The sequence below is a fragment of the Hylobates moloch genome, unplaced genomic scaffold (genome assembly GCF_009828535.3).
Source record: "Hylobates moloch isolate HMO894 unplaced genomic scaffold, HMol_V3 SCAFFOLD_20, whole genome shotgun sequence".
In the NCBI taxonomy this organism is placed as follows: domain Eukaryota; kingdom Metazoa; phylum Chordata; class Mammalia; order Primates; family Hylobatidae; genus Hylobates; species Hylobates moloch.
In genome coordinates this window covers 30,246,300-30,269,887 of record NW_026652295.1, presented here as the reverse complement: position 1 = coordinate 30,269,887, position 23,588 = coordinate 30,246,300, and the positions used below count along the sequence as shown (strand labels likewise).

Here is a 23,588-nt window from a genome sequence, read left to right as displayed (position 1 = left end):
TTTGTTTTTCCACACTTGCAGTTATTTTTCCTGTTACACTTTTCCTCCCTCAAAGTTCCTCTGCTACTCAAAACATCACTCCGTTTACGGATGGCACTGCATTCTCTTTGCTAATTCCACAGCTCCCTCAACCTCTTTTCCTGAGGTTACAAAGTGAATATTTCAAAGTACAGTACTCTGTGCTAGGGTATGCAGGCAAGCAATATACATATATATATATATATATTTTTTTTTTTTTTTTGAGAAGAAATCTTGCTCTGTCGCCCAGGCTGGAGTGCAGTGGCGTGATCTCAGCTCACTGCAGGCTCCACCTCCCGGGTTCAAGTGAGTCTCCTGCCTTAGCCTCCCGAGTAGCTGGGATTACAGGCGCCCGCCACCACGCCTGGCTAATTTTTGTATTTTTAGTAGAGGTGGGGTTTCACCATCTTGACCAGGCTTGTCTTGAACTCCTGACCTAGTGATCCACCCACCTCAGCCTCCCAAAGTGCTGGGATTACAGGTGTGAGCCACCGCACCAGGCCGACAAGCAATAATTTTTATATATTTCTTGTTAAAACACCTACTAATAAGCTTGATAAGGCCATAGGAACTCTCTTATTGCCTCCATTCAATGTTATGTCTGATGACTTCTCTACTTTGTCAACAAAGGTATTTGGTAGGTCCTTCCCAATCTCCACCCTTTTCCAATTACCCTTTTCCCCATCCCCATACCACAGTAGTGGTAGTTGCTCCTGGTTTAGAGTCACAAATGCTACTGCAGCTCTGAAGGGGAGAGGAGGTCCTATAGCAAAGGCATATTACCATGAAGATTGATTTACATTGTGGCCAGAGTCCACAGTACTACAGTTTAACTACCATGAGAGATAAATGTTGCTCTATAGACTGGCCTGGAAACCTAAGCATTTCATATTTATTTTCTATTTTCAAATTTCCAAAGCAAGGTCTACCTGTATGTATCATTTTCCATAACACTTGATTTTCTTCATAACAAGTATTTAGTGAATGGTTTGATGGGCTTTGAGGTACACATAAACTCATAAAGTGCTTCTTTTTTTTTTTTTTGAGATGGAGTCTCGCTCTGTCGCCCAGGCTGGAGTGCAGTGGCGCAATCTTGGCTCACTGCAAGCTCCCGGGTTCATGCCACTGTCCTGCCTCAGCCTCTCCAAGTAGCCGGGCCTACAGGCGCCCGCCACCACGCCCAGCCAATTTTTTGTATTTCTAGTAGAGACAGGGTTTCACTGTGGTCTCGATCTCCTGACCTCGCGATCCGCCCCACCTCGGCCTCACAAAGTGCTGGGACCACAAGCGTGAGCCACCGCGCCCGGCCATAAAGTGCTTTAATGTAATATTGATACAATTGATTTTTTTTCTTTTTTTTTTTTAGAGACAGGGTCTCACTCTTTTGCTCAGGCTGGAGTGCAGTGATGCAGTCATGGCTCACTGCAGCCTTGACCTTTACAATGTTATGCAACCGTCAACTCTGTCTGGTTCCAAAACATTTTCATCGCCCTTAGATACTATTTATTTATTTATTTTTTCACTGAGACGGAGTTTCACTCATTGTCCAGGCTGGAGTGCAATGGCACGATCTCGGCTCACTGCAACATCCACCTCCTGGGTTCAAGCGATTCTCTTGCCTCAGCCTCCCAAGTTGCTGGGATTATAGGTGCCCACCACCACAAGCAGCTGATTTTTTGTATTTTTAATAGAGATGGGGTTTCACCCTGTTGGCCAGGCTGGTCTTGAACTCCTGACCTCAGGTGATCCACCCACCTCGGCCTCCCAAAGTGCTGGGATTACAGGCATGAGCCATGCGCCCGGCCGACACAATTTATTTTTATTTTTTGAGATGGAGTCTTGCTCTGTCACCTAGGCTGGAGTGCAGTGGTGCAATCTTGGCTCAATGAAACCTCTGCCTTCCGAGTTCAAGTGATTCACCTGCCCCAGCCTCCCGAATAGCTGGGATTACAGGCGCACACCATCGCGCTTGGCTAATTTTTGTACTTTTAGTGCAGGAGGTGGGGGGGGGGTCTCACCATGTTGGCCAGGCTGGTCTCGAACTCCTGACCTCAGGTGATCCACCTGCCTCGGCCTCCCAAAGTGCTGGGATTACAGGCGTGAGCCACCACACCAGGCCAGATACAATTTATTTTTAAAAGGGCTCACTCAGGGAGCTTTAAGGATTGTAGTGGGCATTTTCCAACAAGGAGGGAATTACTTCTTGGATGCTAGCGGCTGGGGCATGAAGCATCTCCAAGGGAAAGTGCATGAGAGTGAAGTCTGTATGTAGGTCTTCCTGGCTCGGGTGCTCACTGGGGTACTTAAATTGTAGGTGATAACTGCTAAGAATGTGGCATTTCTATTTCAGGATGCTTTCAGTCATAAGAGAGGCATCGAGCCAAACCCTTCCATTTTAAAAGATGACAACTAAAGCACATGTGGATAGCAAGCCAGTGAATGTACCCCTATTTTTTCACTTTGAAATTTAGGACACTCCTTCCATTCCATGTTGAATCTAGATTAAATATCAAGTCCATGAGCATATCAGGTGTACCTACAGGAGGTAGGAGCACTGGCCTCCCACCTAACTGCGTTCTTTTTGACCACTTTTGCAGAAACATCCCTGCCCCCCCCCCCCCCCTCTTTTGAGACCCATCTTACACAAACATCACTTTGAGGCTACCCTCCCAGGTGTTAAACTTTTTCTGTACCCTCAGGCTAAACCCAATCAGCATCAACAAACTTTCCTTTTTTTTTTTTTTTTTTTTTTTTTTTTTGTGAGACGGGGTCTTGCTGTGATGCCCAGGCTAGAGTGCAATGGTGTGATCTCAGCTCACTGCTACTACTGCTTCCTGGGTTCACGCGATTCTCCTGCCTCAGCCTCCCTGGGACTACAGGCACGCACCACCACACCCGGCTAATTTTTGTGTTTTTAGTAGAGACAGGGTTTCACCACATTGGCCAGGTTGGTCTGGAACTCCTGACCTCAAGTGATCAGCCCACCTCAGCCTCCCAAGTGCTGGGATTACAGGCTTGAGCCACCACTCCTGGCCAGAATCAAGAAGCTTTACTAGACGATACCATTTGTCTAACACAAATGGATCACATTACAACAGCCACACCTCTGCCATATCTGCCCTTACTGGAAGCAAAAATGCCTTTCCATTTTAGACGCTATGAGAAAGACAACCTATGCAGACCCTACTGACCCCCAAATAAAGGAATAAAAGGCATCACTTGAATTTTAAAGTTTATTTACTTTGAAGTAACCAACTTAAAAAATGGCCTGAGTTCAGTGTATTACGAAGAAGAAATAGTCGTAAGATGGCAGTATAAATTTATCTCTGCATGTAGAGACCGGAAAAAAAGCAAGTTCAGTACTTCACTTAAAAAGTTACATTCAGTACTTCACCAAAAAATTTCAACATTGCAAACACAGGAAATTGAGAACTGACAAACAGAAATACTAGGAAATGCAAAGTCTTGAGGCTCCAAAACAAAAACAGCAATCTTGGGAAGGCTCCTAATCTACCTCCTCAATGGTGGGGCCTGACCCAGACCCTCCCTTGGGACTCTGAGCCCCGAAGCCGCCAGGCCCGGGACCACCCGCACCCTGGTACAGTCCGCTGATGATGGGGTTACACACCTGCTCCAGCTCCTTCCTCTTGTGCTCAAACTCGTCCTTCTCGGCCAGGGTGTTGGCGTCCAGCCACGAGATGACCTCTTGACACTTGTCCAGCACCTTCTTCTTGTCGGCCTCGCTGATCTTGCCCTTGAGCCCCTCATCCTCCACGGCGCTCTTCATGTTGAAGGCGTAGGACTCCAGGGCGTTCTTGGCTGACACCCTCTCGCGCTGCACCTCGTCCTCGGCTTTGTACTTCTCCGCCTCCTGCACCATGCGTTCGATCTCTTCCTTGCTCAGGCGGCCCTTGTCGTTGGTGATGGTGATCTTGTTGGCCTTGCCGGTGCTCTTGTCCGTGGCCGTGACGTTCAGGATGCCGTTGGCATCGATGTCGAAGGTCACCTCGATCTGGGGCACGCCCCTGGGGGCCGGAGGGATGCCGCTCAGCTCGAAGCGCCCCAACAGATTGTTGTCCTTCGTCATGGCCCTCTCGCCCTCGTACACCTGGATCAGCACCCCGGGTTGGTTGTCGGAGTAGGTGGTGAAGATCTGCGTCTGCTTGGTGGGGATGGTGGAGTTGCGCTTGATCAGGGCAGTCATCACGCCTCCGGCCGTCTCCAGCCCCAGCGACAGCGGAGCCACGTCCAGCAGCAGCAGGTCCTGCACGTTCTCGGACTTGTCCCCCATCAGGATGGCCGCCTGCACCGCCGCCCCGTAGGCCACAGCCTCGTCGGGGTTGATGCTCTTGTTCAGGTCGCGCCCGTTGAAGAAGTCCTGCAGCAGCTTCTGCACCTTGGGGATGCGGGTGGAACCCCCGACCAGGACCAGGTCGTGGATCTGGGCCTTGTCCAGCTTGGCGTCGCGCAGAGCCTTCTCCACGGGCTCCAGGGTGCTTCGGAACAGGTCCGAGCACAGCTCCTCGAACCTCGCCCTGGTGATGGACGTGTAGAAGTCGATGCCCTCAAACAGGGAGTCGATCTCCAGGCTGGCCTGGGTGCTGGACGACAGGGTCCTCTTGGCCCTCTCGCAGGCGGTGCGCAGCCGCCTCACGGCTCGCTTGTTCTGGCTGATGTCCTTTTTGTGTTTTCTCTTGAACTCCTCCACGAAGTGGTTCACCAGCCTGTTGTCAAAGTCCTCCCCACCCAGGTGGGTGTCCCCGGCCGTGGCCTTCACCTCGAAGATACCGTCGTCGATCGTCAGGATGGACACGTCGAAGGTGCCCCCGCCCAGGTCAAAGATGAGCACGTTGCGCTCCCCCTTGCCCGTTCTGTCCAGGCCGTAGGCGATGGCGGCGGCCGTGGGCTCGTTGATGATCCGCAGCACGTTGAGCCCCGCGATCACACCCGCATCCTTGGTGGCCTGGCGCTGCGAGTCGTTGAAGTAGGCCGGCACGGTGATCACCGCGTTGGTCACCGGATAGCCCAGGTACGCCTCGGCGATCTCCTTCATTTTGGTCAGCACCATGGACGAGATCTCCTCGGGGTAGAATGCCTTGGTCTCCCCCTTGTAGCTCACCTGCACCTTGGGCTTGTCTCCGTCGTTGATCACCTGGAAAGGCCAGTGCTTCATGTCCGACTGCACCACCGGGTCGCCGAACTTGCGGCCGATCAGCCGCTTCGCGTCAAACACGGTGTTCTGCGGGTTCAGCGCCACCTGGTTCTTGGCCGCATCCCCGATGAGCCGCTCGGTGTCCGTGAAGGCCACGTAGCTGGGGGTGGTGCGGTTGCCCTGGTCGTTGGCGATGATCTCCACCTTGCCGTGCTGGAACACCCCCACGCAAGAGTAGGTGGTGCCCAGGTCGATGCCGATCGCCGCGGCTTTGGCCATGCCGGTGCCCTGCTCTCTGTCGGCTCCGCTCTGAGATTCGGGGCTGGAAACGGAGGACGGGATCCGCGACAAAAGCTCGGTCCTTCGGAACGCCGGAAACTCAACGCGGCGGTGCCCGCAGCCGCACAGGTTCGCTCTGGAAAGCCTTGGGACCGCGGGAGTCACCCTCGGAAAAGGCAACGAACTCCCGCAGCAGCTCCTCAGGCTGGCCGTTTTCCGGACCGCTCGCCCCTCGGCTTTTATAAGTCGTCACGGAGACCCGCCTTTCCCCTTCTGAGCCAATCATCGAGCTCAATGAGGCTGCCAGGTCGGGAATATTCCAGGGGTTTCGCCTCCCATCCTGCCCCCCAGCCTTCCTTGGACCAATCAGAGGCCAGAGTGCCGCCCCCTGCTCAGAACTCTCCAGAGTCTTCTGGGATTCACTGGAGGGGACAGGGGCCCTGAGAGGAAGGGGGAGTGGCGGTGGGAAGGGTGTTGGTCGCCATGGCAATGCCGACCGCCAGCGCTTCAGCGCCTAATTGACAGGAAGGGTCGGCGCTGGGCTTTTAATTGTAGGGGCTTGCTGGGTCTGCGCAGTTGTGGGCAGGGGGTGGTGCGGGGAGCGGGTGACGCGCGACCAGGGAAGGGTGGGGGCGTTTGTGTTGACTCCGCCCGGCCACGTTACAATGGAGATACTGTCTCTGACCTCATGGGCCCGTTTGGAAAGAGATGACTGAGTTGGAGCCGGCTCAAATTGGCAGGAGGGACGGGGTGGGGGGTGGGGGGGACTCCGGTTGTGCAGTTTGATATTGAGGGAGCCCCCATCTACACGCCGGAGCTCCATAATCTGAACGTTTCCAAACTGAAGCGAAGGCGTCGGGAGACTAGCTGAGCCACTAGGGATCTGATTGATTGTGAACCTGCAAGGGTCAGTAGGTCCTTGTTTGGGAAAGTACTGGAAAGTTCTCTAGTTGGTTTAAGCCTGAGGTATGTGGGCGTTGGCTGATCCGGGTAGGAGGAGCACTTGGGGAAAGCTAAGATGGCTCCAGATTGATTGGTCGGAGCAGCCAGAACGGGGCAGGCGGGGAAAGGGGGAGGCGGGGGACGGAAGCGGAGTAACTGGGAGGCGGGGAAAGGGAGTGCGGCCTGTCGGGGAAATGGGGAGGCGGGGAAGGTGCGGTAAGGGGAAGGCGGGGTAAGGGGAAGGCGGGGTAAGGGGGAGGCAGGGTAACTGGGAAGCTGGGGAAAGGGAGTGCGGCCTAGGAATCCGCGGTGTGGAGAGGAATGGACGCTAAACCCTTTATTTTATTATTTTTTTTATTTTTATTTTTTTTGAGACGGAGTCTCGCTCTGTCGCCCAGGCTGGAGTGCAAGTGGCACGACCTTGGCTCACCGCAAGCTCCGCCTCCCGAGTTCAGGCCATTCTCCTGCCTTAGCCTCCAGAGTAGCTGGGACTGCAGGCGCCCGCTACCGCGCCTGGCTAAATGCTCCACCTCCCGAGTTCAAGCTGTTCTCCTGCCTCAGCCTTCCGAGTAGCTGGAACTACAGGCGCCCGCCACCACGCCCGGCTAATTTTTTTCTATTTTTTAGTAGAGACGAGGTTACACCGTGTTAGCCAGGATGGTAGCCAGGATGGTCTCGATTTCCTCACCTCGTGATCCGCCCGCCTCGGCCTCTCAAAGTGCTGGGATTACAGGCGTGAGCCGCCGCGCCCCGCCCTTAAATCCTTTATTGATCAGTTATTGGCTCCAGAAAACAGGAGTTTTATTTACGAGAAGGATAGAGATACTGTCTGGAGTGCCGTGTCTTTTGGGAAAACTGGAGGGCTTGTGGGTTTCTAGCAGTCATCTTCAGCCTGACTGGAATTTACTGCTGGTGAACCCCTAATAGAGAAGAGTATCCCAGGAAGGCAGCGGAACTCAAGTGTGGAGGCTGATTCAGTCTCTTAAAGAGACCAGAATGTACACTACTCTTGGGTCATAAAGAGACAGAATCCCACAATAAAATATATAGGAACAGGACAGTAGAATTAGGTCACTTGGGAAATTGAAAACAATATACAGCTACTTGCTTCCCAACTTCTTTGAGTAGCTGAGAATGCTTTTGTCTACCCTGTCCAAAAAGCACTCTGCCATGACAGTAGCATCTCCATGTATTTGTATAGGCTTGCTCATAGCAACATTATTCTGTAACCTGTGCCCATCGAGAGATGGATAAGCAAAATGTGGTATATAGGCCAGGTGCGGTGGTGGCTCACGCCTGTCATCCCAGAACTTCGGGAGACTGAGGCGGGCGGATCACTTAAGGTTAGGAGATTGAGACCATCCTGGCCAACATGGTGAAACTCTGTACTAAAAATACAAAAATTATCTGGGAGTGGCAGTGCACACCTGTAGTCCCAGTTCCTCAGGAGGCTGAGGCAGGAGAATTAGCTTGAACCCAGGAATTGGAGGTTGCAGTGAGCCAAGATCATGCCACTGCACTCCAGCCTGGGCAACAGAGTGAGACTCCATCTCAAAACAAAAACAAAGTGGTATATAAATATGAATATTACTCAGCCTTAGGAAGGAAATTGTGACATGTTACAACATGGATGAAACCTGTGTACATAAGCTAAGTGACATAAGCAAAGTCACAAAAGGATAAATACTGTATAATTCCACTTACATGAAGTTATAGGAGTAGTCAAATTCATAGAAAAAGAAAAAGGAGGTCGGGTGCCTTGGCTTAAGCCTATAATCCTAACACTTGGTGACTTGGAGGTAGGAGGAGGTTTCCTTGAGCCCAGGAGTGAGAAACTAGCTTGGACAACATAGGGAGACCCTGTCTCTACAAAAAAATAAAAAATTAGCTGGGTGTGGTGGACTTCACCTGTGGTCCCAGCTACTTGGGAGGCTGAGACAAAAGGATCCCGTGAGCCTGGGAGGTCAAGACTTCAGTGAGCCATGATTACACCACTGCAGTGCAGCCTGCGTGACAAAATGAGACCCTGTCTCTAAAAAATGAGAAAAAAGAATGGTTGTTACCAGGGGATAAGGGGAGGGGAAAACGGGAGTTGCTTAATGAGTATACAGTTTCAGTTTTGAGAGATGAACAGAATTCTGGAAATTGGTTCAACACCGCTGTGATTGAACTCACTACCAAACTCTACACTTAAAAATGGTTAAGATGGTACAATTTGTGTGTATTTTACCACAATAAAAAATAAAAAATAGGCTGGGCGAGATGTTCACTCCTGTAATCCGAGTACTTGGGGAGGCTGAGGCTGAAGGATCATTTGAGCCCTGAAGGAGTTTGACACCAGCCTGAGCAACGTAAGGAGACCCCATCTGTACACAAAATTAAAACATTAGCCAGGCAGAGGGCTGGTCACGGTGGCTCACGCCTGTAATCCCAGAACTTTGAGAGGCTGAGGCGGGCAGATCACCTGAGGTCAGGAGTTCGAGACCAGCCTGGCCAACATAGTGAAACAGTGAAACTCCATCTCTACTAAAAATACAAAAATTAGCTGGGCGTGGTGGTGCACCCATAATCCCAGCCACGCGGGAGGCTGAGACAGGAGAATCGCTTGAAGTCAAGAGGTGGAGGTTGCAGTGAGCCTAGATGACACCACTGCAGTCCAGCCTGGATGACAAAGCGAGACTCCGTCTCAAAAAAAAAAAAAAAAAAAAATTAGCTGGGCATGATGTCTCCAGTTATTCTGGAGGCTGAGGCAGGAAGATTGCTGGAGCCCAGGAGATCAAAGCTGCAGTGAGCTATGACTGCGCCTCTGCACTCCAACCTGGGTGACAGAGGAAGACCCTGTCTCAAAAAAAATAAATAACATTGAAAAGCAATCTGCCAAAACAGTATCTCATTCTTTCTCTATAGGCCTCAGAGAACCATGGCTACTGCCAAGGGAATCGCCATAGGCATCGACCTGGGCACCACCTACTCTTGCGTGGGGGTGTTCCAGCACGGCAAGGTGGAGATCATCGCCAACGACCAGGGCAACCGCACCACCCCCAGCTACGTGGCCTTCACAGACACCGAGCGGCTCATCGGGGATGCGGCCAAGAACCAGGTAGCCATGAATCCCCAGAACACTGTTTTTGATGCCAAACGTCTGATCGGCAGGAAATTTAATGATCCTGTTGTACAATCAGATATGAAACTTTGGCCTTTTCAAGTGATTAATGAAGGAGGCAAGCCCAAAGTGCTTGTGTCCTACAAAGGAGAGAATAAAGCTTTCTACCCTGAGGAAATCTCTTCGATGGTACTGACTAAGATGAAGGAGACTGCTGAGGGTTTTTTGGGCCACCCTGTCACCAATGCAGTGATTACCGTGCCAGCCTATTTCAATGACTCTCAACGTCAGGCTACCAAGGATGCAGGTGTGATTGCTGGACTTAATGTGCTAAGAATCATCAATGAGCCCACAGCTGCTGCCATTGCCTATGGTTTAGATAAAGGAGGTCAAGGAGAACGACATGTCCTGATTTTTGATCTGGGTGGAGGCACATTTGATGTGTCAATTCTGACCATAGATGATGGGATTTTTGAGGTAAAGGCCACAGCTGGGGACACTCACCTGGGTGGGGAGGACTTTGACAACAGGCTTGTGAGCCACTTCGTGGAGGAGTTCAAGAGGAAGCACAAAAAGGACATCAGCCAGAACAAGCGAGCCGTGAGGCGGCTGCGCACCGCCTGCGAGAGGGCCAAGAGGACCCTGTCGTCCAGCACCCAGGCCAACCTAGAAATTGATTCACTTTATGAAGGCATTGACTTCTACACATCCATCACCAGAGCTCGATTTGAAGAGTTGTGTGCAGACCTGTTTAGGGGTACCCTGGAGCCTGTAGAAAAAGCGCTTCGGGATGCCAAGATGGATAAGACTAAAATCCATGACATTGTTTTAGTAGGGGGCTCCACCCGCATCCCCAAGGTGCAGCGGCTGCTTCAGGACTACTTTAATGGACGTGATCTCAACAAGAGCATCAACCCTGATGAGGCCGTAGCATATGGGGCTGCGGTACAGGCGGCCATCCTGATGGGGGACAAGTCTGAGAAGGTACAGGACCTGCTGCTGCTGGACGTGGCTCCCCTGTCACTGGGGCTGGAGACGGCTGGGGGCGTGATGACTGCCCTGATCAAGCGCAACTCCACCATCCCCACCAAGCAGACACAGATTTTCACCACCTACTCTGACAACCAACCCGGGGTGCTGATCCAGGTGTATGAGGGCGAGAGGGCCATGACAAAGGACAACAACCTGCTGGGGCGGTTTGACCTGACTGGAATCCCTCCAGCACCCAGGGGAGTTCCTCAGATTGAGGTGACGTTTGACATTGATGCCAATGGTATTCTCAATGTCACAGCCATGGACAAGAGCACTGGCAAGGCCAACAAGATCACCATCACCAATGACAAGGGCCGCCTAAGCAAGGAGGAGATTGAGCACATGGTTCTGGATGCTGAGAAATATAAAGCTGAAGATGAGGTCCAGAGGGAGAAAATTGCTGCAAAGAATGCCTTAGAATCCTATGCTTTTAACATGAAGAGTGTTGTGAGTGATGAAGGTTTGAAGGGCAAGATTAGTGAGTCCGATAAAAAGAAAATACTGGATAAATGCAACGAGCTCCTTTCATGGCTGGAGGCCAATCAACTGGCAGAGAAAGATGAGTTTGATCATAAGAGAAAGGAATTGGAGCAGATGTGTAACCCCATCATCACTAAACTCTACCAAGGAGGATGCACTGGGCCTGCCTGTGGAATAGGGTATGTGCCTGGAAGGCCTGCCACAGGCCCCACAATTGAAGAAGTAGATTAATTCTTTTTGGAACTGAAGCATCCTAGGATGCCTCTACGTGTATTTCATTCCCCTCATCTTCAAACATCATTATTATTCTTGACCAGACCTGAACCTAAGTTACCATCCCTTGGGAATTCTGGAGGAGGAGTCTCATGCCCCACCTATCACACTCCCTCACATCCTGTTTCTGACTCTGGAATGGACTCAGGAAAACTAGGCCCCTCTTTAAACTGTGTAATGTATTTGAATGTCTGTTATTTCCAGCCACCCTAACATTCTTCTTCCTGTGTGGATGCTTATTTGTCAATCAGTAAATTTGTTCGTAAAGAAAATTACTTCTGGTATTTAGGCTGTGAATGCACCTCGAAGGGGAGAGTTTCATGGAGAGAGCATGTGTTCTCTGATTGTGAGCTCATTGTGAATGATTAAATTGGCAAAGGTAAAGTATTTGAGTTTTCATGAACTCATTGTGTGTGTGTGTGTGTGTGTGTGTGTGTGTGTGTTTGAGACAGAGTCTCGCCCTGTCGCCCAGGCTGGAGTGCAGTGGCACAATCTCAGCTTACTGCAAGCTCTGCCTCCCGGGTTCACGCCATTCTCCTGCCTCAGCCTCCCAAGTAGCTGGGACTGCAGACACCCCCCACCATGCCCGGCTAATTTTTTGTATTGTTTTAGTAGAGACGGGGTTTCACTGTGTTAGCCAGGATGGTCTCGATCTCCTGACCTCGTGATCCACCCGCCTTGGCCTCCCAAAGTGCTGGGATTATAGGCGTGAGCCACCGTGCCTGGCCCATGAACTCATTGTTTCAATCAGCCACATAATTTTTGATCCTCAGACACCTTTAGCACAGATGGAACAGATTGCAAACTATAACTGCTTTTAATCAGTTACAGGCTGGTTTTGGAGTTTAGGACTCAACTGGGGGTGGAGGGACAAATCCTGCTTGATGTCCTGATGTCACTTATAGGTAAGGTCCAGGAGATTCAGCATCTGGGCACTCACAGAATTCATTGTTTACATCCATTACATGGAGAAAATATTTCTTTTCTTTTCTTTCTTTTTTTTTTTTTTTTTGGAGACAGTTTTGCTCGTCGCCCAAGCTGGAGTGCAATGGCACAATCTTGGCTCACTGCAACCTTCGCCTCCGGGATTCAAGCGATTCTCCTGTCTCAGCCTCCTGAGTAGGTGGGATTACAGGCGCTCACCACCATGCCTGGCTAATGTTTGTGTTTTTAGTAGAGACGGGGTTTCACCATGTTGACCAGGCTGGTGGTCTGAACTCCTGACCTCAGGTGATCCACTTGCCTTGGCCTCCCAAAGTGATGGGATTACAGGCATGAGCCACTGCTCCCGGTCATGTGTTTTTTTTTTTTTTTTTGAGACGGAGTCTTGCTCTGTCCCCCAGGCTGCAGTGCAGTGGCGCAATCTCGGTTCACTGCAACCTCCGCCTCCTGGGTTCAAGCGATTCTCTTCCCTCAGCCTCCCGAGTAGCTGGTATTACAGGCGCCTGCGACCACGCCTAATTTTTTTGTATTTTTAATGAAGATGGGGTTTCACCACGTTGGCTAGACTGGTCTCGAACTCCTGACCTCACACAATCCACCCACCTCGGCCTCCCAGAGTGCTGGGATTAAAGGCTTGAGCCACCGCCCTCGGCCTTTTTTTCTTTTTATCAGCTGAATTTAAGATTCAAAACATTTTTTAATTTTATTTTTAAATTTTATGTTTTTACTTTCACAAATATAGAAAAAATGCACACTTCATAATCTTCACAAACTCCCCACAATTCTCGATAGGAAGTGTGTGTAGGGCACGAACACATCAAGCTGTAGATGGCAGGATCCTGGAAAAGAACAAAATCCTTCGAGCTCAGGCGCTGAGTCCCGCCACTCGCCTGGCAGCCCAGGCTAGGGTCCGCGCCTGTGCAATGGGAGCCGGCCAGCCAGGGAGGAAGTCGGAATGAAGGAAGCCCCGCCCCTTTCCCGGCTTCCTCCTCCCCTCGACTCTACCCAGCTTGCGCTCCCCAGCCACAAGTCGGTCGCGCTTTCCCCTTCAGTGCTTGGAGCTTTCTGCGTCCCTTCCCGCTGTGCCTGCGCGGTCCCGCCTCGCCCCACGCGCGGGCTCGTGCTTCGGTTTCCCCAGACCTGCTCGCAGCACCCTGCTCTCTTCCCGGTCCGGCCCGCTGCCCGCGGCGCCAGCACCATGGTGGGTACCGTGACGTCAAAAGGGGGCGCCCTCGGGGACCTCGCACGGTTGGGGCAGGGGGGTCTGGCCTTTGTCCCCCTAGGCTGGAGTTAGGTCCGGAGTTTTTATCTTCATCCTTAGTGCTGTACTGTTCCTCAGGTTCATTGAGGAGACACTGAGAACAAATGGGATTTTTTTCCATGATGAGGAAAAAAACCCCAACCCAGAGAGAGATTCAGTGGAGATAGCGGGAGACGGAAAAGTTAGACCTTAGAGCACTTCTCTGCCAGGCAAGCTTCGGCAGGGTGCGGGTGGGATATTTTCTACAGTTCATTGAAAGGACTGGGCAGGTACCCGAGAAAGGTGGTCGATTGAGAGAGCACACTGAGGAGGCCGACGTATGCAGGGCAGAGTCTCTCTGGGACTTTAAGTGATGGGCTCAGTGCAGTGTGCAGAATAATTTGGGCTCCAGCCTTTCAGCTCTGTCAACCAATTATTCTTTCCCGTGAAATTTTGAGAACTGTCAAGGATGCAGTGGGGTTCACAATACCAGTATTTAGTAATACTGGCAAGGGACACTCCTCCCTACCATGCTCCTTCCCACATGATGGTTTTCCGCCTCTCTCCCAATAGCTCTTCTATTCTTTTTTCAAGTCCCTTGTGGGCAAGGATGTGGTCGTGGAACTAAAGAATGACCTGAGGTAGGTACCTGTTCCAACAAGTCTGTTGGGGGTGGGTGTGCCCAGGGTCCTGGAACCTCTTTAATTTGAGAAATATTTGAGGGCTAGGCGAGGTGGAAGATGTACAGAAGAATTAAATGGATAGGGTGCAGTGGCTCAAGCCTGTAATCCCAGCACTTTGGGAGGCTGAGGAGGGAGGATCGCTTGAGCCCAGGAGTTTGAGGCTGCAGTGAGCAGTGATTACTCCATTGCACTCTAGCCCAGGCAGTAGAGCAAGACCCCATCTCTAAGAAAAGTCTAAAAATTTAAAAATAAATAAATGCCTTGTGCCTTAAATTTACAGATAAGCTTGGGGATTGTATCGTGTATTGGAAAACAATACAAAGCAATATCTAGTTTAAAGAGTAAATACAGGTCAGGTGCGGTGGCTCACGGGCTGGACGTGTGGCTCATGCCTGTAATCCCAGCACTTTGGGAGGCCAAGGTGGGCGAATCACGAGGTCAGGAGTTCAAGACCAGCCTGGTCAATATGGTGAAACCCCGTCTTTACTAAAAATATAAAAATTAGCTGGGCACGGTGGCTGGTGCGTGTAATCCCAGCTACTCGGGAGGGTGAGGCAGGAGAATCGCTTGAACCTGGGCGGCAGAGGTTGCAGTGAGCTGAGATCACACTACTGCACTTCAGCTGGGTGACAGAGTGAGACTCTGTCTCAAAAAAAAAAAAGTAAGTACTAGGCTGGCCATGGTGGCTCACACCTGTTATCTCAGCACTTTGGGAGGCTGAGGCAGGAGGATCACTTAAGTCCAGGATGTCGAGACTAGCTTGGGCAACATAGTGATGAGACCCCTATTTCTATAAAAAATTAGCCAGGTGTAGTGTGCATGCCTGTAGTCTCAGCTATTCGGGAGGCTGAGGTGGGAGGATCACTTGAACCCAGGAGGTCGAGGCTGCAGTGAACCATGATTGTATCACTTTACTCCTACCTGGGTGACAGAGGAAGACTGTCTCAAAAAAAGAACAGGCCAGGCCAGGCGCAGTGGCACATGCCTGTAATCCCAGCAATTTGGGAGGCCGAGGCAGGCAGATCACGAGGTCAGGAGATTGAGACTATCCTGTCTAACATGGTGAAACCCCGTCTCTGCTAAAAATACAAAAAATTAGCCAGGCGTGGTGGCAGGCTCCTGTAGTTCCAGCTACTTGGGAGTCTGAGGCAGGAGAATGGCGTGAACCCGGAAGGTGGAGCTTGCAGTGAGCCAAGATGGCGCCACTGCACTCCAGCTTGGGCAACCAGAGCGAGACTCTCAAAAAAAAAAAAAAAAGAAAACAGAACAGGCCATAGGCCGAGCACGGTGGCTCATGCCTGTAATCCCAGCACTTTGGGAGGCTGAGGCGGGTGGATCACGAGGTCAAGAGAGCGAGACCAGCCTGGCCAACATGGTGAAACCTATGTATTAGATACACTACTGTGTATCTAATACCTAGCATAGGCCAGTTGTATGATAAGTGCTTAAGGAAAGAAAAATATTTGAAGACCTATTGACTAAGCACTATTCTGAATACATTTATTGATTGATTTCTCAAACACTCCTAAGTGATATATACTATTGCTGTTTTACACATGAGGAAACTGAGGCTTAGATCAGCTATACCACTTGTTCAAATCTACAAAACTAGTAAGTGACACAGAACTCAAATATGATTCTGTCTAGCTTTTTTTCTTTTTTTTTTTTTTTGAGATGGAGTTTCACTCTGTCACCTAGGCTGGACTGCAATGACGTGATCTCGGCTCACTGCAGCCTCCGCCTCCTGGGTTCAAGCAATTCTCTGCCTCAGCCTCCCGAGTAGCTGTGATTACAGGTGCCCACCACCATGCCTGGCTAAATTTTGTATTTTTAGTAGAGACGGGGTTTCACCATCTAGGCCAGGCTGGTCTTGAACTCTCGACCTCGTGATCCACCTGCTTCAGCCTCCCAAAGTGTTTGGATTACAGGCGTGAGCCACTGCACCTAGTCCTATTTTCTTTCTTATAATATTTATTTATTTAAAAATTAGAGATAGTGCCTCACTTTGTTGCTCAGGCTGGTTTCAAACTCTTGAGTTCAAGCAATCCTCTTGCTTCAGCTTCCCAAAGTGCTGGGGTTACAGGCATGAGCCAGCACGCCTGGCCCTGTACTTTTCTGTACAGTCCTTTAAATAATACGTATATTTAGGCCAGATGCGGTGGCTCACACCTGTAATCCCAGCACTTTGGGAAGTTGAGGTGGGTGGATGCCTGAGGTCAGGAGTTTGAGACTAGCTTGGCCAACATGGTGAAACCCCATCTCTACTAAAAATACAAAAATCAGCCAGGCGTTGTGTTGTGCGCCCGTAATCCCAGCTGCTCGGGAGGCTGAGGTAGGAGAACCGCATGAACCCGGGAGGCGGACGTTGTAGTGAGCTGAGATCAGGCAACTGCACTCCAGCCTGGGCAACAGACTGAGACTCTATCTCAAAAAAAAAAAAAAAAAAAGTATATTTAAAATATTGATACCTGTTACCTCATTATCCTTTAGAAAGATGGGATCAATTGTATTCTCTTCCCAAAAGTGTCTTCCACATTTATTTTTTTGAGATGGGGGTCTCACTCTGTTGTACAGGCTGTAGTGCAGTGGCACAGCCATAGCTCACTCAGCCTCCTGAATAGCTGGGGCTATATGCCACCATGCCCAGCTAATTTTTTAATTATTTGGAGAGGCAGAGTCTCACTGTGTTGCCCAGGCTAGTCTGAAACTCTTGGGCTCAAGCAGTCCTGCCACCTTGGCCTCCCAAAGTGCTGGAATTACAGGTGTGTGCCACTGTGTCTGGCTGTCTTCCACATTTCTATGTGAGATAATTTCTTCATGGCAGGGAATGGTGAGGAGAGGGACTTAAGGGCCTTTGCGTTTTAGAACACAGGTTTCCGTTTGTAGCACTGGCAATGCAAGTGGTATTGATGTGTATAGATTGGGGCCACAGAGCAAGACAAGTATGGAAATCACTAGCAGTCTTAGGCAATTTGGTGTGATGACTTGTTTTTGATTCTCCTCTTTTCTCCTTCCTGGGCCTTTTACATGGGAAGCCTAACTGTTGCATTATAACCCTAGGCCCTAAAGTACCTTTATTTTTTTTATTTTATTTTGTTTTTGAGACAGAGTCTTGCCCTGTCGCCCAGGCTGGAGTGCAATGGCGTGATCTCGGCTCACTGCAACCTCCACCTCCCAGGTTCAAGCGATTGTCCTGCCTCAGCCTCCCTGGTAGCTGGGATTACAGGCATGCGCCACAACGCCTGGCTAATTTTTTATATCTTTAGTAGAGACAAGGTTTCACCATGTTGGCCAGGCTGGTCTCCAACTCCTGACCTCGTGATCTGCCCACCCCAGCCTCCCAAAGTACTGGGATTACAAGTGTGAGCCACTGCACCCGACCCTAGTAACATTTCTTTTCTTTTTCTTTTTTTTTTTTTGAGACGAGTCTCGCTCTGGTCGAGTCTACGCCAGGCTGGAGTGCAGTGGTGCTGTAACCTCCGACTCCCTGGTTCAAGTGATTATCCTGCCTCAGCCTCCCGAGTAGCTGGGATTATATGCATGCACCACCACGCCCAGCTCATTTTTGTATTTTTAGTAGAGAAGGGGTTTCACCACATTGGCCAGGATGGTCTCAATCTCCTGACCTTGTGATCTGCCCACCTTGGCCTCCAAAAGTACTGTGATTATAGGTGTGAGCCACTGCGCCCAGCCTTCTTTTTTTTCTATTTATTTATTTATTTGTTTTTGTTTGAGATGGGGTCTCACTCTGTCACCCACGTTGGAGTGCAGTGGCGTGATCTCGGGTCACTGCAACCTCTGCTGCCCAGGTTCAAGTGATTCTCCTGCCTCAGTCTCCCAAGTAGCTGGGATTACAGGCGCCTGCCACCATACCTGGCTAATTTTTATATTTTTAGTAGACATGGGGTTTCACCATCTTCGTCAGGCTGGTCTTGAACTCCTGACCTCGTGATCCACCCGCCTCGGCCTTCCAAAGTGCTGGGATTACAGACGTGAGCCACTGCACCCGGCCTTTTTATATTATTTTAAAAATTTTTCATACAGACAGAGTCTCGGCCATGTTGCCCAGGCTGGTCTTGAACTCCTGGACTCAAGTGATCCTCCCATCTCAGCCTCCCAAAGTGAAGTGACTACAGGTGTGAGCCAACACATGTGTGGCTTTAAAGTGACTTTTCTGTTGGGATGAGAAAGAAGATCTTTCTCCTTTTTTTTTCTTGAGACAGGGTCTCACTCTGTTGCCCTGGCTGGAGTGCGGTGGCACGATCTCGGCTCACTGCAACCTCTGCCTCCTGGGTTCAAGTGATTCTTCCACCTCAGCCTCCCGAATAGCTGGGATTACAGGTGCACGCCACCACTCCCAGCTAATTTTTTGTATTTTTAGTAGAGATGGGGTTTCACCATGTTGGCCAGGCTGGCCTCAAACTCCTGACCTCAAGTGATCCTCCTGCCTCAGCCTCCCAAAGTGCTGGGATCACAGGTGTGAGCCACCATGCCTGGCCAAAAGTTCTTTCTCTTATGTTTGTTGTCAGACCACTTTTGTGCTATGTATCTCCCCCTCCTTAAGGGACTTAATGACACCACTTTGTACAATTCCTAAATGTTATTTCATTGCTGGAGATGGTGGGGTGCTGTCAAATGTTTTTCAGCAGCTAGCAATATGGTGAGAACATTACTGAGGCAGTGGGTTTCAGATACTGGGTGTTTGTTTTTGTTTTTGTTATTAGGCAGAGACTTACCCTCTGTCTCAAAAAAAAATAATGATTGCCCAGTACTAGTTCGTTTAAATTAATTTCCTATAGCATATTTAGGTGGGTCTTTTCTTTTTTTTTTTTTTTTTTTGAGACAGATCCTTACTCTGTCACCCAGGCTGCAATGCAGTGGCATGATCTTGGCTCACTGCAACCTCTACCTCCTGTGTTCAAATGATTCTTGTGCCTCAGCCTCCTGTATACCTGGGACTACAGGCATGCTCTACACACAGCTAATTTTTGTATTTTTATATTTTATTAAAAAAATATTTTTTTCAGCCGGGCGCGGTGGCTCAAGCCTGTAATCCCAGCACTTTGGGAGGCTGAGGCGGGCGGATCACGAGGTCAGGAGATTGAGACCATCCTGGCTAACACGGTGAAACCCCGTCTCTACTAAAAACACAAAAAATTAGCCGAGCGTGTTGGCGGGCGGCTGTATTCCCAGCTACTCGAGAGGCTGAGGCAGGAGAATGGCGTGAACCCAGGAGGTGGAGGTTGCGGTGAGCCGAGATCGCGCCACCGCACTCCAGCCTGGGGAACAGAGAAAGACTCCGTCTCAAAAAAAAAAATATTTTTTTCCTCCTGGTTCAAGTGATTCTCGTGCCTCACCTCCTGAGTAGCTGGGATTACAGGTGCACACCACAATGCCCAGCTAATTTTTGTTTTTTTTGTTTTTTTTTTTTTTGAGACGGAGTCTCACTTTGTCACCCAGGCTGGAGTGTAATGGTGCGATCTCTGCTCACTGCAAGCTCCGCCTCCCAGTTCACGCCATTCTCCTACCTCAGCCTCCCAAGTAGCTGGGAATACAGGCGCCCGCCACCATACCCGGCTAATTTTTTGTATTTTTAGTAGAGACGGGGTTTCACCATGTTAGCCAGGATGGTCTCGATCTCCTGACCTCGTGATCCACCCGCCTCGGCCTCCCAAAGTGCTGAGATGACAGGCGTGAACCACCACGCCCGGCCAATTTTTGTATTTTTAGTAGAGATGGGGATTTGCCATGTTGGCCAGGCTGGTCTCGAAGTCCTGGCCTCAAGTGATCCGCCCACCTTGGCCTCCTAAAGTGCTGGGATTATAGGCATGAGCCACCACACATGGCCCAGATGCTGGGTTTTTTTTTTTCTCACCTCATATGGGATGGCCACCACCCCCGTAATTTTTTCTATTTTAGAACGGGTTTCACCTTACCTCGTGATCCGCCCGCCTTGGCCTCCCAAAGTGCTGGGATTACAGGCGTGAGCCACCGCGCCCGGCTAGATGCTGGGTTTTAAAGACTTTCAGAATTTTACAAAAATTGGGGCAGAGAACTGCTAACTTTATTTTTGGCAAGATAAGGACATTTTTAAAACTGCTATTTATTACGATTATTTTTATTTATTTATTTTTCTTGAGATGGAGTCTTACTCTGTCACCTGGGCTGGAGTGCAGTGGCTCGATCTCACCTCACTACAACCTCCCAGGTTCAAGTGATTCCCCTGCTTCAGCCTCCCGAGTAGCTGGGATTACAGGCGTCTGCCACTATGCCCAGCTAATTTTTTGTATTTTTAATAGAGATGGGGTTTCACGATGTTGGCAAGGCTGGTGTCGAACTCCTGACCTTGTGATTCGCCCGCCTCGTCCTCCCTAAGTGCTGGGATTATAGGCGTGAGCCACCGTGCCTGGCCACAATTATTTTATTTTATAACTTTAAAATAGAGATGAGGGCCGGGCGCGGTGGCTCACGCTTGTAATCCCAGCACTTTGGGAGGCCAAGGCGGGCGGATCATGAGGTCAGGAGATCGAGACCACGGTGAAACTCCGTCTCTACTAAAAATACAAAAAATTAGCCGGGCGTGGTGGCGGGCGCCTGTAGTCCCAGCTACTCAGAGAGGCTGAGGCAGGAGAACGGCGTGAACCCGGGAGGCGGAGCTTGCAGTGAGCCGAGATTGCACCACTGCACTCCAGCCTGGGCGACAGAGCGAGACTCCGTCTCAGAAAAAAAAAAAAAAAAAATAGAGATGAGGTCTTGCTATGTTCTTGTCTGGGCTGTTCTCCAGCTGGCTTCAAGCGATCCTCCTGCCTCAGCCTCCCAAAATGCTTGGATTACAGGCATGAACAACTGTGCCCAGCCAAAGGCTGTTTTTTTTAAATTTTTGCACCATTCTCTCAAAGAGCACTGGTGTTTTGATAGCATTCCTCAAATAGCATTTCAAGGGGCTCGAGGATTGGGGAATGGAGAGGACATCACTCATGCCTGCATCATCAGGAGTAATGCTACCTACCTTTATCCATATATGGGGCTCTGATTCCAAAGCAATAAATGTTTGAAAATAGCTATCCTGGGTGACATTCACAGTGAGACCCTTTCTCTACAAAAAAAAAAAAAAAGGTCCAGCGCAGTGGCTCACGCCTGTAATCCCAGCACTTTGGGAGGCTGAGGCGGGCAGATCATGAGGTCAGGAGATCGAGACCATCCTAGCTAACACGGTGAAACCCTGTCTCTACTAAAAATACAAAAAGTTAGCCAGGAGTGGTGGCGGGCGTCTGTAGTCCCAGCTACTCGGGAGGCTGAGGCAGGAGAATGGCGTGAACCTGGGAGGCAGAGCTTTCAGTGAGCCGAGATCGTGTCACTGCACTCCAGCCTGGGCGACAGAGTGAGACTCCGTCTCAAAAAAAAAAAAAAAAAATCAGCTGGGCATGGTGGCTCAAGCCTGTAATCACAGCTACTCAAGTGGCCGCAATGATCCATGATCACGCCATTTCACTCCAGCCTGGGCCATAGAGTGAGACCCTGTCTCAAAAAAAAAATAGCTGATGGTTTTGGGAGTCACACAGACTTGGACTGAAGTTCCTGTTTGTTCTAAACTCAGAAAGTTTAAAACAACCTCTCTGAGCCCCTGGAAGGTAATAACTACTTCGAAAGATGGCTGTAAAGATTACAAATACTATATAGAATACAGGTCTCGCTAGCCTTTACCAGTTGTTTAATGGTAGCTGTTAAGAATAGGTTGGTTTGGCCAGGCACAGTGGTTCACACCTGTAATCCCAGCACTTTGGGGAGCTGAAGTGGGCGGATCGCCTGAGATCAGGAGTTAAGGAACAGCCTGGGCAACATGGTGAAACCCCGTCTCTACTAAAAATAAAAAATTAGCCAGGCATGATGGTGTGCGCCTGAAGTCCTAGCTACTCAGGGGACTGAGGCAGGAGAATCGCTTGAACTTGGGAGGCAGAGGTTGCAGTGAGCCAAGATCACACCGCTGCACTTCAGCCTGGGTGACAGTGAGACTCCATCTCAAAAAAAAAAAAGAAAAAATGGATTGGTTTAGGGAGAGGAGATGTGGGGTTGAAAATAAACTACTCTGTTAGTTGTCTTTCCTACTCCAGGGCTTAGGAATGCCCCCTTTTGGTTCTACCTTTTCTGACATCCTCAAGTCCTTGACTTCTCCCAGTCATGTTCTCATCCCAGCTCTGAAGTCACCTTTATGTTGACTTTGTTACAAACTAATTTGATTCTTCTCTCCCTCTGCCCTTGACAGCATCTGTGGAACCCTCCATTCTGTGGATCAGGTGAGATATAGCACAGGCCCAGAATTGGTTCCTGGAGGAGAGGGGAGAGCTTAAGGGTTGGGTTCTTACATCATGTCTCTAGGGTTAATAATGGTGTTCGTCGGCCAGGCACAGTGGCTCACGCCTGTAATCCCAGTACTTTGAGAGGCCGAGGCCTGAGGTCAGGAGTTCAAGACAAGCCTGACCAACATGGTGAAACCCCGTCTCTACTAAAAATACAAAAAATCAGCCGGGGGTGGTGGTGGGCACCTGTAATCCCAGCTAGTCGAGAGGCTGAGGCAGGAAAATCATTTGAACCCAGGAGGTGGAGATTGCGGTGAACCGAGATGGCACCATTGTACTCCAGCCTGGGCAACAAGAGCAAAACTCTGTCTCAAAAAATAATAATAATAATAATAATAATAATGGTGTGCATCTTCCTTTCCTAGTATCTCAACATCAAACTAACTGACATCAGTGTCACAGACCCTGAGAAATATCCTCACATGGTGAGTTGGGGTCTGTGGAGAAGAGGAAACACCTCTAAAGCAGGAGGCCTCTGGGTGGTTAGAGGACATTTTTAAGGGTGTTTTCATATTTGTCCATCTTTGTCTAGTTATCAGTGAAGAACTGCTTCATTCGGGGCTCAGTGGTCCGATACGTGCAGCTGCCAGCAGATGAGGTCGACACACAGTTGCTACAGGATGCAGCAAGGAAGGAAGCCCTGCAGCAGAAACAGTGATGGCTCCTCCTCCTCTTCCCCTCCTTCTTTCATTGGTGACCCATAACCCGAAGTCCCAGCCCAGAACCCCTAACCCCCAATACTTGAAGGGGTTTTGTTTTTTTACTAATGATGGTTTTGTGGGGTTTTTTTTAAGGGATGAGTGGATGAGAGGAATAATAGGGAACAGCTATCCTCTCTTGAGAAGGGGAGGATAAGTAGGCTGGGAAACTTCAAAGCCTTCCCAGTCCCCAGCACCTGCCTTTCTCACTACTTCCCTGGAGATGGTAGGAGAGTTTCCTAGGTCTTTCCAGGGCAGCATGTGATTCATTTGGGGATGGAAGGAATCTGTCCCGCATCGGGAATAAAATTTATGATGCAAATTTGTGTTTTGGTTCTGTTAACTATGTGTTGGGCAGGGGGCTGGGACATGGAAAAGGATGTCGAATT

General features: G+C 49.9%; 3 protein-coding genes across 7 annotated transcripts; 2 read left to right on the top strand and 1 right to left on the bottom strand.

Moving 5' to 3' along the window:
- Positions 1-3,237: 3,237 nt before the first annotated feature.
- On the bottom strand, positions 3,238-5,724 carry HSPA1A (heat shock protein family A (Hsp70) member 1A). Its single transcript, XM_032141315.2, has one exon. It carries the CDS (start codon positions 5,447-5,449, stop codon positions 3,524-3,526), a length of 1,926 nt encoding a protein of 641 aa, XP_031997206.1. The 5' UTR covers positions 5,450-5,724; the 3' UTR covers positions 3,238-3,523.
- A 14-nt stretch (positions 5,725-5,738) lies between these two features.
- HSPA1L (heat shock protein family A (Hsp70) member 1 like) lies at positions 5,739-11,554 on the top strand. Of its 4 annotated transcripts, none has more exons than XM_032141317.2 (2): positions 5,739-5,756; positions 9,299-11,554. In XM_032141317.2, the coding sequence occupies exon 2, from the start codon at positions 9,312-9,314 to the stop codon at positions 11,235-11,237; it is 1,926 nt and encodes a 641-aa protein (XP_031997208.1). In that variant the 5' UTR covers positions 5,739-5,756; positions 9,299-9,311; the 3' UTR covers positions 11,238-11,554. The 4 variants fall into 4 exon arrangements, with proteins under 4 accessions (XP_031997208.1, XP_058288262.1, XP_058288261.1 ...); XM_058432279.1 differs by lacking the exon at positions 5,739-5,756 and adding an exon at positions 5,934-6,000; XM_058432278.1 differs by lacking the exon at positions 5,739-5,756 and adding an exon at positions 6,216-6,356.
- Positions 11,555-13,206: 1,652 nt separating this feature from the next.
- LSM2 (LSM2 homolog, U6 small nuclear RNA and mRNA degradation associated) lies at positions 13,207-23,521 on the top strand. Of its 2 annotated transcripts, none has more exons than XM_032141313.1 (5): positions 13,207-13,422; positions 14,056-14,102; positions 22,408-22,438; positions 22,867-22,926; positions 23,034-23,521. In XM_032141313.1, exons 1-5 carry the CDS (start codon positions 13,420-13,422, stop codon positions 23,157-23,159), a joined length of 267 nt encoding a protein of 88 aa, XP_031997204.1. In that variant the 5' UTR covers positions 13,207-13,419; the 3' UTR covers positions 23,160-23,521. The 2 variants fall into 2 exon arrangements, with proteins under 2 accessions (XP_031997204.1, XP_031997203.1); XM_032141312.2 differs by having other exon boundaries at positions 14,035-14,102.
- Positions 23,522-23,588: the final 67 nt, after the last annotated feature.

Coding starts and splice junctions, on each gene's coding strand:
- LSM2 (XM_032141312.2), top strand. Junction 14,103..22,407: donor GAACTAAAGAATGACCTGAG/GTAGGTACCTGT, acceptor TGCCCTTGACAG/CATCTGTGGAACCCTCCATT. Junction 22,927..23,033: donor CTGAGAAATATCCTCACATG/GTGAGTTGGGGT, acceptor ATCTTTGTCTAG/TTATCAGTGAAGAACTGCTT.
- HSPA1A (XM_032141315.2), bottom strand. CDS start 5,449: ATGGCCAAAGCCGCGGCGATCGGCATCGACCTGGGCACCACCTACTCT.
- HSPA1L (XM_032141317.2), top strand. CDS start 9,312: ATGGCTACTGCCAAGGGAATCGCCATAGGCATCGACCTGGGCACCACC.